At 42.6% G+C, this 13,974-nt stretch overlaps 1 protein-coding gene across 6 annotated transcripts in view; it reads left to right on the plus strand.

Moving 5' to 3' along the window:
* Positions 1–13,974, plus strand: part of NME7 (NME/NM23 family member 7) — a 174,888-nt gene that overhangs the window by 112,926 nt on the left and 47,988 nt on the right. For 4 of the 6 annotated variants that reach the window (XM_089772739.1, XM_075907016.2, XM_075907002.2 and 1 more), the window contains one exon: positions 347–448. The exons of the other annotated variants lie outside the window; for them this stretch is intronic. In XM_089772739.1, coding sequence (XP_089628865.1) covers positions 347–448 — 102 coding nt within the window. The remainder of the gene's footprint in view (positions 1–346; positions 449–13,974) is intronic. 6 annotated transcript variants of the gene reach the window in all.

The raw sequence follows: 13,974 nt of genomic DNA on the forward strand, positions 1-13,974 counted from the left end.
AAGGTGACAAACGTATAGTTCTCTGTAGCAAGATCCATCTGAGTAATGAAGAGGTTTCAACCTCAAATGCAGAGGATATAAGTACTTTGGCAACTGCTAGGAGTTGAGAATCCTGAAGAAGCTGGAGATCCATCTTATCCCCCATATTCTGAACCTGAATAACAAACTTTGGGTAAATTCTCTCAATAAGCATACTGATTGTGCCCTCTAACATTTCTTTTTGCTGTTTCCCCCAACAGTTCCTAATAATTTCTTCTTGTTTATGTTTGGATCCAACTCTGATGAGAAGTACAACTTTAATAACACACTTGAAACTTAAATTTGTTTTCCTCTTTTCCTCTTCCAGGAGATGGTTACAGAACTGTGCTCGGGTCCTTGTATAGCACTAGAGATTAGGCAGTTTGATCCTCAAAAATTATTCAGAGACTTCTGTGGGCCTTCTGATCCTGTAAGTTACTCGTTTAAAGAGAAATATTTGAAAGATGATACGGTATGTGTCATACTTAAACATTACAGCATTGTTTGGTTACTGTATGCGTTTTTCACTTTCCTTGAAATGGTTAGCCATTGACCATTCCATGAGGCCAGATACTAAACTAGGTTGATCAGTGGTCTGAACCTGTAGGTAATGCCACCAATCCTAGGTACACAAAGTATTATCAGAAGAATACAGCATCAAGACAAAAGGCGTCTTGGTAATTGTTTTAATCAATTGTCACTGGACTGCAAAGCACTAGAAGAGTTAAGGACAACAAAAGGGCTGATTTTCCTTTCAGGCCAGAGATCAGTGTGACGATCTGATATCCAACGAGTGAAAGAAGACTGTTAGGGTATGGTATACCATAAGCCCATGCTTGATATTGGGCTGATGCCTAATTCCCCTTGGGTCTACACTGCAATTGTGCTAATCTAGGACTTGGGCCCAGAGTCCCAGGACTCTGCTGGGCTGGAGGACCCAAGATCGAGTTAAGTCAGGACCCGAGTCTGAGCCCTTTTGTTTTGCATTGTCGATGCATCCCTGCTTGTTTTGGGTCCCAGGTGTCAGCCAGTAGGATCCCACAGTTCCATGGAAAACGTCTTTGGTCCTCTATCCCAACAATCTGCAATCCTCTCTATTTGAAATCACTGCTCTGCAAGCACACTACCAGAGAGTCTCCTGGTTTTGCAGTGCTAAGCAAACCAATCAAGCCTTTTGCAAAGAGAACTGCTTCCTGGTAATGTGTAAGGCAGACAGTAAAGACAGTGCACCATGATCGTAGGGCTACAGCAGCCACGTTTTGGATGGAGGGAGACTCTGGGATGTGGTTACTTTGACTTGGATCTGTGCACAAGGTTATAGTACATTATTAGAAAAGTCTTAATACAGGGTTAAATACAATGTAATCAGTCAAGGTCCAGAGTTCTGTATTATAGGCCAGCTTATATTGAGTCCCATTAACCCTGGGCTTACATTGCAATATAGTCCTCAGTGTTCATTGTAGGAAACAAAAAGCTTGCATTCTGTAGCTTGCTTTGTTTGTTTGTTTGTTTGAGTGCCATCATCAAAAATCATGGAAGACTGGAGAGATTCCAGAAGACTGGAAAAGTGCAAATATAGTGCCCATCTATAAAAAGGGAAATAAGAACAACCCAGGAAACTGCAGACCAGTCAGTTTAACTTCTATGCCAGAGAAGATAATGAATTAAGTAATTAAGGAATTCATCTGCAAACACCTGGAAGATAATAAGGTGACGGATAACAGCCAGCATGGATTTATAAAGAACAAATCATGTCAAACCAATCTGATATCCTTTTTGATAAAATAACGAGTGTTGTGGATAAGGAAGAAGCGGTGGATGTGCTATACCTATACTTGAGTAAGATATTTCACACAGTTTCACATTATCAATAAACTAAGCAAATGCAACCTAGATGGGGCTACTGTAAGGTGGATGCATAACTGTCTGTATATCCGTTCTTAGAGAGTAGTTACTAGCAATTCACAATCATACTGGAAGGGCATAACAAGTGGAGTTCCTCAGGGTCTGTTTTGGGACCAGTTGTGTTCAATATCTTCATCAACTATTTAGATATTGGCATAGAGAGTACACTGCTTATTTTGCAGATGATACCAAGCTGGGAGGGGTTGCAAATGGAGGATACGGTCATAGTTCAAAATGATTTGGACAAACTGGAGAAATGGTCTGAGGTAAATAGGATAAAGTTTAATAAGGACAAATGCAAAGTACTCCACTTAGGAAGGAACAATCAGTTTCACACATACAAAATGGGAAGTGATTGCCTAGGAAGGAGTACTGCAGAAAAGGATTTAGGGGTCATAGTAGACTACAAGCTAAATATGAGTCAACAGTGTGATACTGTTGCCAAAAAAAAAAAAAGGCAAACATGATTCTGGGATGCATTTATTTAATTAATTTATTTATTTAATTTAAATATTTTTACCCCACCTCTCTATTTAAAATATTCAAGGCGGCTTACAAGAACAAACAAAAAAAATATTTTAAAAATTTAAAATAAGAGTTCTCAGAAGGACGTAACCAACTAAAAACATATAGGCTGTGTCCAGACTCAGGGGTTTTTTCGAAAAAAGTAGCCTTTTTTCGAAAAAACTTCACCTGTGTCTAGACTGCAGCCGCGTTCTTTCGAAATTAAATCGAAAGAACGCGGCTTTTCTTTCGACGGCGGTAAACCTAATTCCACGAGGAAGAACGCCTTTTTTCGAAAGTGCTCTTTCGAAAAAAGGCGTTCTTGAAAGCAAATAGGGCTTTTTAGAAAGAGAGCATCCAGACTCACTTGCTGCTTTCTTTCGAAAAAGCGGCTTGCTTTTTCGAAAGTTCCGTGTGCAGTCTAGATGCTCTCTTTCGAAAGAGGCTTTTTCGAAAGTATCTTTCGAAAAAGCCTCTTTCGAAAGAGGTTTGCAGTCTAGACATAGCCATAGAGAGGAGGAACACACACATACAGACTCAAACATTAATAAAAGCATGAGTAAAAAGGGTGGCTTTAGCCTGACGCCAGAACAACGCTAGCATTGACACCATGTGAATATCCCGAGGAAGAGAATTCCACAGCTTGGGAGCAAAAGCTGAGAATGCCCTGTTCCGCCTAGATGTTAATCTTATCTCCGCAAGTGGGCGAACACGAAGCAAAGCCTCCCCAGCTGACCTCAATCCCCGGGCAGGTTCGTATGGGAGAAGACGGTCCTTCAGATACCCTGGACCCAACTCATTTAAGGCTTTATAGGTCATAACTAAAACCTTAAATTGTGCCTGGAAACATACCGGAAGCCAGTGCAGCTGCCGAAGCATTGGCATAATGTGCTCCGTATAACTAGTGTTGGTTAAACCTCAAGCAGCCGCATTCTGGACCAGTTGAAGTTTCCGAAGGCTCTTTAGAGGCAGCCCTACATAAAGTGCATTACAGTAATCCAGTCGGGATGTAACAAGAGCATGGATCACCGTGGCCAAGTCATGTTTGTTCAGTAAGGGTCGCAGCTGGCAGATTAAACGAAGTTGTCCAAAGGCACTCCTGGCTACCGAAGAAATCTGATTTTCAAATGTTAAAAAAGGGTCCAGGAGGACTCCCAAGCTGTGTACCTGTTCTTTCAGGGGGAGAGTAACCCCGTCTAGAACAGGTGCCATGCCACATTCACCACAGATGGCCTCCTGAGCCACAGGACCTCAGTCTTATCTGGGTTCAACTTCAGCTTATTTGACTTCATCCAAACAATCACTGCCTCCAGACGCCGATTTAGATCAGACATTGCCACACCTGGTTCTAATGTCACAGGGAAATAGAGTTGGTTGTCATCTGCATATTGGTGGCACCATCCTCCAAAACTCCTTTCCTCTCCCAGCGGCTTCATGTAGATATTAAACAGCATAGGGGACAAGATGGAACCTTGCGGGACCTCATAGCACAATCGCCATGGGGTCGAATAGCAGCCCCTAGCTCCACCTTCTGAAAGCTTCCTGACAGGTAGGACCAGAACCATTGCAAAACAGTGCCTCCAATACCCAACTCCACCCGGCATCCCAGAAAGATATCATGGTCAATGGTATCAAAAGCCGCTGAGAGGTCTAGGAGAATCAACAGGGATGCACTTCCCTTGTCTATCTCCTGGCGTAAATTGTCTACCAGGGCGACCAAGGCTGTTTCAGTTCCAAAACCAGGCCTAACACCAGACTGAAATGGATCTAAGTAGTCTGTTTCATCCAAGAAAGTTTGGAGTTGCAACGCCACGCCCTTTCGAGTACCTTGCCCAGGAAGGGAATATAGCAATTGGGCGATAGTTATTTAAGTCATGTGGGTCCAAGGAAGTGGTCTTGAGTAACGATTTTATCACTGCATTAACAGGAATGTTGTGAGCAAGATACCAGAAGTCATTCTTCTGCTCTACTGTGCGCTGATTAGACCTCAACTGGAGTATTGTGTCCAGTTCTAGGCACCACATTTCAAGAAAGATTTAAAGAAATTGGAGAGGGTCCAGAGAAGAGCGACAAGAATGATTAAAGGTTTAAAGAAAATGACCCGTGAAAGAAGACTGATAGAATTGGTCTTGTTTAGTTTGGAAAGGAGAAGACTGAAAGGGGACTTGATAGCAGTTTTCAAGTATCTGAAAGGGTGTCACGAGGAGGGAGAAAAATTGTTCTCTTTGGCCTCTGAGGATAGGACAAGAAGCAATGGGCTTAAACTGCAGTAAGGGACATTTAGGTCGGGCATTAGGAAAAACTTCCGAACTGTCAGGGTAGTTAAACACTGGAATAAGTTGCCTAGGGAGGTTGTGGAATCTCCATCTCTGGAGATATTTAAGAGCAGTTTAGTTAGACATCTAGAAGGGATGGTCTAGATCAGTGGTCCCCAACCTTTTGGGGCTGCCGGGCGCTTGGGGGCGGGGCCGCTCACACGCTGTGCATAAGGGGGCGGGGCCGCTCACCGGCCACGTGACTGGGGCGGGGCGAAGCATGTGCTGCAATCCCTGGCAGGGGCCTCCCAGGTTCCGCGTGGCCGGGGCGGGTGCGGGCATGCGTGGCGCCCCCGGGGGTGGGGCCGGGGCCGGCAAGGGCGCGCGCGGAGCACCTGGGGCAGGGCCAGGGCCGGCAATGCAGTCAAGGATTTGTATTTTAATATTATGATAAAATGTTTTAGTTTTGATTTGGCAATTTCCAGTGCCCAGTAATTTATAGAGTTACACTTGAAGGAGAGAACAAGTTCTTTACAGTGTAATGCTTTTTAGATTCACATTTCAGTATTAGAAAAGGCAAATATTTGGTGAATTAGTCAAATATTTGGAGAATTAGTCAAATATTTTTGCCAATTTCTAATTACTTTTCCATTTGGCCATGTTCTATATAACTCTACTGTGAGCAAATTGTAAACCCAATTATCTGACCTATGTTTAAATGAAGGGCAGTAATCTCTTTCAATAGCCAGAGCCGTCCCATTCATAAGACAGTCCGGACAGATGCCCCAGACTGTTCACTTTTGGGAGTCACGCAGCAGCCACCCCAGCTGTCCTGTGGACAGGAACCAGGGGATTACCTGGGGCTAAAGTCCAAGTGCAGGCCTGCAACAAAGATTGCTCCCCTGCACTGACCACAGCAATGGAAGCTGGAGCAGCCCCACAGCCTACTTTACTCCACTGCATAGCACTCTGTCAGACCGCTGCACTTCTTTGCAGCAGCAGAAAGCAGAGTGCCCCAGGACCAGGGCACACTTCTTCCTGTCACTACGGTGAAATGGAGAGCAACGGACCGGGAGACGACAGCAGGACAGCATGAAGTAGGTGAGTGTGGGAGGACCCCTGCTACTACTGCACCAGAGCCCCCCAGTAATGTCCTAGGCTGCGCTGCTCAGGGAAGGGGACAGAACAGGGGCAGGGCTTAGGGAAGGGAAGGGATGGTGCGGGCCAGGGCCTGTGTTGGGGGGACAGTGCCCCAGGCCCACGTGCCTTTGGGATGGGCCCGTCAATAGCAATATGAGTATTGCTCCTGTGGTTTTCCCAGATTTCTTTAATGAAGGGTTTGTAACTGCCACAGGATTGCTTGCTGTTTTTAAAGTTACCGACTAACACAACTTTTCCACATTTAATTATTATGTTTCTGATCAATAAGGTTTTTTATGTTTAAGCTTACTGTGACAACTTTCAATCAGCATTGCTCTCCAGGAAATAAAATCCTGGAGCAATTCTAAAATCCTGGGACAGACTCTGGGCTGGGAGGACCTAAACTGACTGATTTATGAAGTCTAGTATGTGAAGCCTTACTGAGTGTGAAGAAGTTTGGTGTATAAATATCAAAGCCATTTGAGAACAGCCAATCAAGCATTTTATGCAGCATGTTTTTAACTACTAATGTTAACAGTGCATTGTGACATATTGTGCATGCATGTTCATATCTGATGCCTTCCCTCCTGATATAAAAGTACAACCTGCTATAAACCAAGACAAGGGCAAAGTCTGGAATTATGGCACAAAACCAAAAGGGTCAGATTGTGCCACGCTTGCTCATGTTAAATAATCACTTACTCCACTAGTAGTCTCATTTGACGTCATTGGGACTGCTCTTGAAGTAAGGTGCTTCTCAAGGTGAGCAAAGGAACTGGAGTCTGGCCCATACAGATGTTATATTACTTTACAGGTGGCAAATAGTCTCTTTGATATGTAACAAATGGAATAATTATTAGAAATGTGGCAATTCACATTTTTAAAGTGGGTCTTATAGGCCCTAATGATAACATTTCCCTGAGTTTAGCATAGGCATCCAGTCACACACATTCTTTGTCTATTTCATATAATAATCCCGTCTTCGGAGGACTGTAATATTTAGATCTCGTTTCAGTTGCTGGGTTTAGCATGCAGGTGCTGGCCGGAGTTGGTGGCCTGTGATATCAGGAGGTTAGACTACTGGCTTTGAGTTCTGTCATGTCAGTATTGATGGATAAAAATAGAGGTAACCTGAGTTTCACAAAATCAAGATGGGATTGTTGGTTGGACCTCACTCTTATTTTGTCAGACTCTTGGGATGTGGAAGAGTAAATACAAGTGGCTAACTTTCTTTGGTCTGCAAAATGGAAAAGATAGAATAGCTCTAAATGCATAAAATCAGTATTTAGTGCACAGAGCTACAACTGGAATGTACTGTGTACCATTTATTGTGACTGGGTTATCTTTGGTAGCACAAGTGAGTGAACTGCTCTGCAAAGGAAAAACTCTTTCATTTTAAAGGAACTTGTTGCCATAGGGGAAGATTTCAGGCAGAAAGCTTGCTCTTTTACGCAGTTTTGTGGTTGTATAGTCTCTATGCTGGGATAGCATTGCCAAAGATTTTAGTGGATTTTGTGATATAGGTATTTGCCCACAAGGAACTGGGCTAAAACCAACCCAAAGTTAAAAATATTGTAACTTATCTGACTGTAGGGCTCACTGGGAGTGCTGCAGTACAACAGTTCTCTGTAAATATTTGGTAGTGTGGAGGGAAGTGCAGTTAGCATTTCATGCACTAGGTTCTGCAGATTTTTGCCCTGCGTTGGATTTTTATTAAAGACCCACACATATCTAGTCAGTAACCACTGAGCTGTCATTAGAGATGGCAGAGGGGAAAAGGTTCAGCTAGCCTTGTTACAATGTCTTAGCCAAATAATTAAAAATTATCACATTAGTTTGTAAATCCATCTGTAGGAGGCAATCAAGTAGAAGGGCACACAGATATCCTCTCCCACCTCCTATTTTGATGCTCCTGCTAGCCTATTCTTCTATTAAAGGGCAATTAATTGGCTTGTGGTACCCACTGGCCAGGGTTCAGTTCCCTCATCAGTGGTCTCCTTAGAGGTCTTTCCTTGTTTTGCTGTCATCCAGCTAACACGGTTGCCTCTCTTACACTGCTCTGCTTTGGATTTTTCCTTTGCAGCCAATTTCTGAGCTATTACCTGCAACCAGCTGCTGACTCAGTCCAATCCTCTGTCTCCTTGAGCCTGATCTTCTCTCACTTCTTGGTCACACTAGGTAACAGGTTGCCCTCTATGATCACTGCAATTTGTTTCTACACCTCCTATAATGATGGATAGCCCAATTTTTTCCCTTCTGCTCCACTGATACCAATAGAATACATTAATTATATGGGCATGGCATGTGTCTGCATCTTGTTTCTATTATATCAGGAGTGGACAATAAGCAGCCCATAGGCCAGATGCAGTTCACCAGGGTTAACCTCTGATGGCTGCCAGTTGCTTTATTTACCTGCCTGTCTGCAGGTATAGTTGCTCGCAGCTCCCATTGGCTATGATTTACCATTCTACTAGGAGCTGCAGGAAGTGATGTGGGCCGGGCTCCTGTTTCCAACAGCTCCCATTGGCTGAGAAAAGCAAACTATGACCAGTGGGAGCTGTGAATGGACGTACCTGCAATATACAGGTAAATAAAGCATCTGGCGGTCTGCCATGGGCTCACCCTGACGAACTGTGTCTGGCTCATGGGCTATTTATTGCCCACCCTGCATTTGATAATAGTATACAGTATCTCTGATATGCTGTATAAAGTGAATTAACTAATCAGGTCTCAGACTGTAATTACTGGTTTGCAAAAGGAAAACAGAATTGAACAGTTGGCTTACAGAACATTTTCTCTTTGCAAGTCACTGTCAAACACTACTATAATTTTGCAGTTTATATTGAACTGGTCACCCACTGTAAAAAAATTTTTGCCCCCAAGTCTATTTGCATCCCTCATTTTCTCCTCCCTGATTACTCTGTCTTACAACCACACTATACAGTGACTTCAAAGGCCCTACATAGATTCCCCAAGTCAGCTGGGAGACCTATGGAGGCAGCATGCAGGATTCTTCTGTAAAAACCCTTTGGCTTCTATAGATCTAGAAAGCTGTAACACAAAACAGGGGTGACTGATGCCTGTGGGGGAGTGGGTGTAGAGAGGGCAACCCAGGTGACTGGGAGGGGGCATGAGGGAGCACCCCATTTAGCAATTAACGTTTTGGCAGGGGCATAGGGGGGCGGTGCATCTCCTGAGTGCTAACATGCGTGACCTATGTTATAAAAAAAGAAAAAAACTTAAACATAGACTAGTCCTGCAGCACCTTAGAGACTAACAAAAAATGTATGTGGTATCATGAGCTTTCATGGGAACAACTCACTTCTTCAGATGAATGGAGCAAGGGGTCTAGAGGTAACAAATAAATAGCAGAAAAAGAAGGGATGTCGAGGGAAAGAGAAAGGGGGGGAAAAACTTGTTAGAGTGTCTGTGCTAAATGAGGCTAGTAGAGTAAGCTGTAAGTGCCTAATACTTAGCTTTCGATGTAATTATGGTGTTGAATGTAGCAGCCCATCCAGTTCATGTCTTTGTTCAAACCTTGATTAAAAGGTTCAAACCTTGATTAAAAAACCAGCTGGAGAGAGAAACTGTGAAACTTGCCTTCATTTGCAAATTTGACACTTTTAATCAAGGTTTGAACAAAGACATGAACTAGATGGGCTGCTGTATTCAACACCTTAATGACTTTGACTGAGGGAGGCTGCTCCAGCCCCAGAATGTACACAATAGCTGAGGATCTCTGTAATCCTGAGTCTGGGAGTGGAATGCAACCAGGTGACACCTTTTGCCCAGGAGACTGGACAAAGGAGGAGGCGGGACTGCTTGCAAGTCAAGGGGCCAGTTGCTGAATGTGTGCTGGTCTTGGCTGGCTTAGGATACAGGGTTCTGGATCCCACTCTCCCCAAGATTGATTGTACTGACTGCTTCTGGTTATTGTGCTAACAATTTTGTTCTACGCTATATCCCTGTGGACTAATAAACCTTCTGTGCTACCTGCTGGCTGAGAGTTTCATTTGGCTGCGGATGGGGGTGCAGGACCCGGTGACTCCCCCACACCTTGGTCACAGGGCTTTGGAGACCAGAGTGTCTGAACTGGAGGAGCTAAAGGAGAGAGAGAGAAGTACATAGATGAGACTTTCCAGGACACTATAGAATAGTCCTACCTCTGGTCTTACAGCCTTTGTGCTATTGAGGAGAGTTGACAATCTCAGGGAAGTAGAACATTCAACTGGAACAAAGGGAAATGATCCCATAATTGGGACCCTCCAAGATGTTGTGGCATCTTCTCGCACTGAGGATACGTCTGCAGGTGAGGGAACTCCAGTTATTAGGAAGAGACAGGTAATAGTGGGGTTTTTGATGACTGCGAGAACCACATTGTGACTTATCTGCTTGATATGAAGGTTGATCATCTCTCAAAATGGATGAACTAAATGCTCTAATAAAAAGAATATAGCAGCAGGGATATATTAACGACAACCCAGCTAGGATGGTTACAGTGACTGAAATGCTCAGGGAGATGAGAGGCTATTTTTCAAAAACCCTCAGTAATAATGGGAGATTTCAGCTATCCCCATATTGACTGGATATATGTCATCTCAGGATGGAATGAAGAAAGAAAGTTTTTTGACCCCTTACATAACTGCTTCTTGGAGTAACTAGTCTTGGAACCCACAAGAGGAGAGGCAATTCTTGATTTAGTCCTAAGCAGCACCTAGAATGTGGTCCAAGAGGTGAATATAGTTGGACCACTTTGTAATAGTGACAAAAATATAATTACATTTAAAAACACCACAGCAGCCCAACACTGTAATGTTTAATTTCAAAAAGGGGAACTACACAAAAATGAGGTTAATTAACAAAAATGGAACAGTACAGTGCCAAAAGTATAATCCCTGCAAGCTGTGTGGAAACTTTTTAAAGACGCGATAATAGTCTCAACTTAAATGTAAATCCCAAATTAAAAAACATTAAAAGAAAACCAAAAAAGTGTCACTGTTGCTAAACAATAAAGTAAAAGATGCAGTCAGAGATGTTGTCAGACATATAGATGAACATAATTTGTTGAGGAAGTCAACATGGTTTTTGTAAAGGGAAATAATGCCTCACAAATCTACTTAGAATTCTTTGAGGATTAATAAGCATGTGGACAAGGAGGATTCAGTGGATATGGTGAACTTGGCCTTTGATAAGTTCCCTCACAAAAGGCTCTTTTGTCAAAATGAGTTGCCATGAGATAGGAGGGACTGGTAACTGGTTAAAATATAGGAAACAAAGGATAGGCATAAACAGTCAGCTTTCAGAATGCAGAGGGGCAAATAGTGTGTTTCCCCAGGGTCTGTTCTGGGACCAGTCCTATTCAACATATTCATAAATTACCTGGAATAAGGGGTAAACAGTGAGGTGCCAAAGTTTGCAGATGATACAAAACTACCTAAAATAGTTAAGTCCCAGGCAGACTGAAGAGTTACAAAAGGGTGACTGGGCATCAAAATTGTATTTAACATGGATAAATGGAAAGTAATGCATGTTGAAAAACATAATCCCAACTATGCATATAAAATGATGGGGTCTAAATTAGCTGTTACCAGTCAAGAAAGAGATCTTGGAGTTATAATGGATAGTTCTCTGAAAACATCCACTCAATGTGCAGTGGCAGTGATTGAGAAAGGGATAGATTATAAAGCATAAAATATATTGGCTCTACATAAATCCATGGTATGTTCACATCTTGAATACTGCATGCAGATGTGGTCACCCCATATAAAAAATATATTAGAATTGGAAAAGTTTCAGAAAAGGGTAACAAAAATGATTAGGGTATGGAACAGCTTCTGTATGAGGAGAGATTAAGAAGTGTGGGACTTTTCATCTTGGAAAAGATATGACTGTGGTGGGATATGATTGAGGTCCATTAAAAACATGACAGGTCTGGAGGAAGTAGATAAGGAATTGCTGTTTACTCCTCATAACACAAGAACTAGGGGTCATCAAATGAAATTAATAGGCAGGAGGTTTAAAACAAAGGAAAGGAAGTATTTTTTTCATACAATGCACTGTCAACTTGAGGAACTTTTTGCCAAAAGATGTTGAAAAGGCTAAGACTATAATAGGGTTCCTAAAAAAAACTAGATAAATTAATGGAGCATTTATTAGCCAGGATGGGCAGGGATAGTGTCTCTAGCCTCTGTTTGCCAGAGGCTGGGAATTAGCAACAGGAAATGGATCAGTTGATGATTGCCTGTCCTATTCATTCGCTCTGGGGCACCTGGCACTGGTCACAATCAAAAGACAGGATACTGGGCAAGGTAGACCTTTGGTCTGAACCAACATGACTGTTCTTATACTATAGAATCAGAGAAGTGTAGAGGTGCAAGGGATCTCAAGAGATCACTTAGTCCAGTCTCCTGTACTGAAACAGGACAAAATATGCCTAGACGATCCTTGACAGGTGTTTGTCCAACTTGTTCTTAAAACACTCCTATGTTGTGGATTCCACAACCTCTCTTGCAGTCTATTTCAGTGCTTATCTACCCATATAGTTAGGTTAGATACTAGAAAAAATCTTGCTGCATATTAAACCCATTACTTCTTGTCCTGCCTTTAGTGGACATGGAGAACAGTTGATCACAGTCCTGTTTATAACAGTTTTTAACATATCTGAAGTTTATTGGGGTCCCTCCTTATTTATCCTTTCTCTAGTTAAACATGCCCAGATTTTTAACTTTTCCACATTAGTAAGAACATTCATAATTATTGTCGATCTCTTCTGGACTTTTTTCAATTTGTCCACGTTTCCTTAAGCATGGCACCCAGAACTGAATGCTCCAGCTAAGGCCTTACCAGTCCTGAGTAGAGAGGGTCAGGTACCTCACATACCTTACATGCGATATTCTTTTATTGATGCATCCAAGAATGATATTACCCTTTTTTGCAACCACATCACATTGGTGACTCATAATTACTTTGTGATCCACTGTAGCCCACAGATCCTTTTTAGTAGTACTACCAACTAGCCAGTTGTGCCCCTATTTAGTCTGTGTATTTGATTTTTCCTTCCTAAATGAAGCACTCTGCACTTGTCTTTATTGAATTCCATTTTGTTGATTTCAGACCAATTCTCCAATTTGTCAGGGTCATTTTAAATTCAAATATAAATCACAATGCCCCCCACTTGCTGAAATTTGGCCTGGCTGTTCCCCTGGCATGCCAAGAGGCAAACCATCCCCCTTTAAAAAGTGGAAAGTGGAAATGATCTTTTGGCCCACCCCCTGTCTCCAGAATCTATAGCAGTAGATGCTCAAAGTACTCTACAAATAAGAGCAGATTTTGTGATTGTGGTGCATATAACTGTGTAACTTGTGATTTGGTTTCCCGTGTACTGCAGCCTGAAATATTTGTCATTTATCTCCCTGCAAGGCATCTGCCATTTTAGGAAACTGAATTTTTGCAACATGTTATACCAAAAATACAAACCAGACTTTCATGGAGGCTTTTATTTTTCCCTTCCCCTCACTGTTTTTCTTAAACTAATATAAGGCATTTGTAATGCAGGTACCATATATATAGCTGTCCTGTATGTATGGAAAAATATAAATATCCGCGCTTCAAGAAGAAAGACAGTAAAACACAGAGGAGTTAAGTGACAGCAAGTCCACAACAGATCTGGGAGTAGAACCTCAGATGACCTAACTCATTTCCTTGCTTTAATAGCATGAAAATTCCTCCAAACTGAGAATAAATAACCTCGGAACCTAATGGTGGAACTTTAACAGGAAACAGTTACGAGACAGTGCCAACAACAGGAATTTGAAATACTTAGTTCTTGATTTCTGTTGGTCGTGAAGTCCCAGGGATTGGTCTGTCCCCCAGTCTATAACCAATCTCCTGGGAATGACCCAGGCCCCATGGACCAGTGTTTCTTAAACTTTTTAAGACCAAGAAGCACCAAACAATATTTTTTTATGAGGAACACCAAGGATTTTTTTGATGAGCAAAATCCTTGGGGGGGGGGGGGGAGTGGGGGAGGAAGGAGGGGAAGGGTTGGGGGGAAGTTATTGAGGGGGAAAAAAGTTGCCTGCCCTTTTAAGAGTTGCCATTTTGAATTCTGTTGTTCTCCATGGCACACCTCCGACTGCTTCGCGGCACACCG

This window comes from Pelodiscus sinensis, chromosome 1, assembly GCF_052426305.1.
Source record: "Pelodiscus sinensis isolate ZL-2025 chromosome 1, ASM5242630v1, whole genome shotgun sequence".
Taxonomy (NCBI): Eukaryota; Metazoa; Chordata; order Testudines; family Trionychidae; genus Pelodiscus; species Pelodiscus sinensis.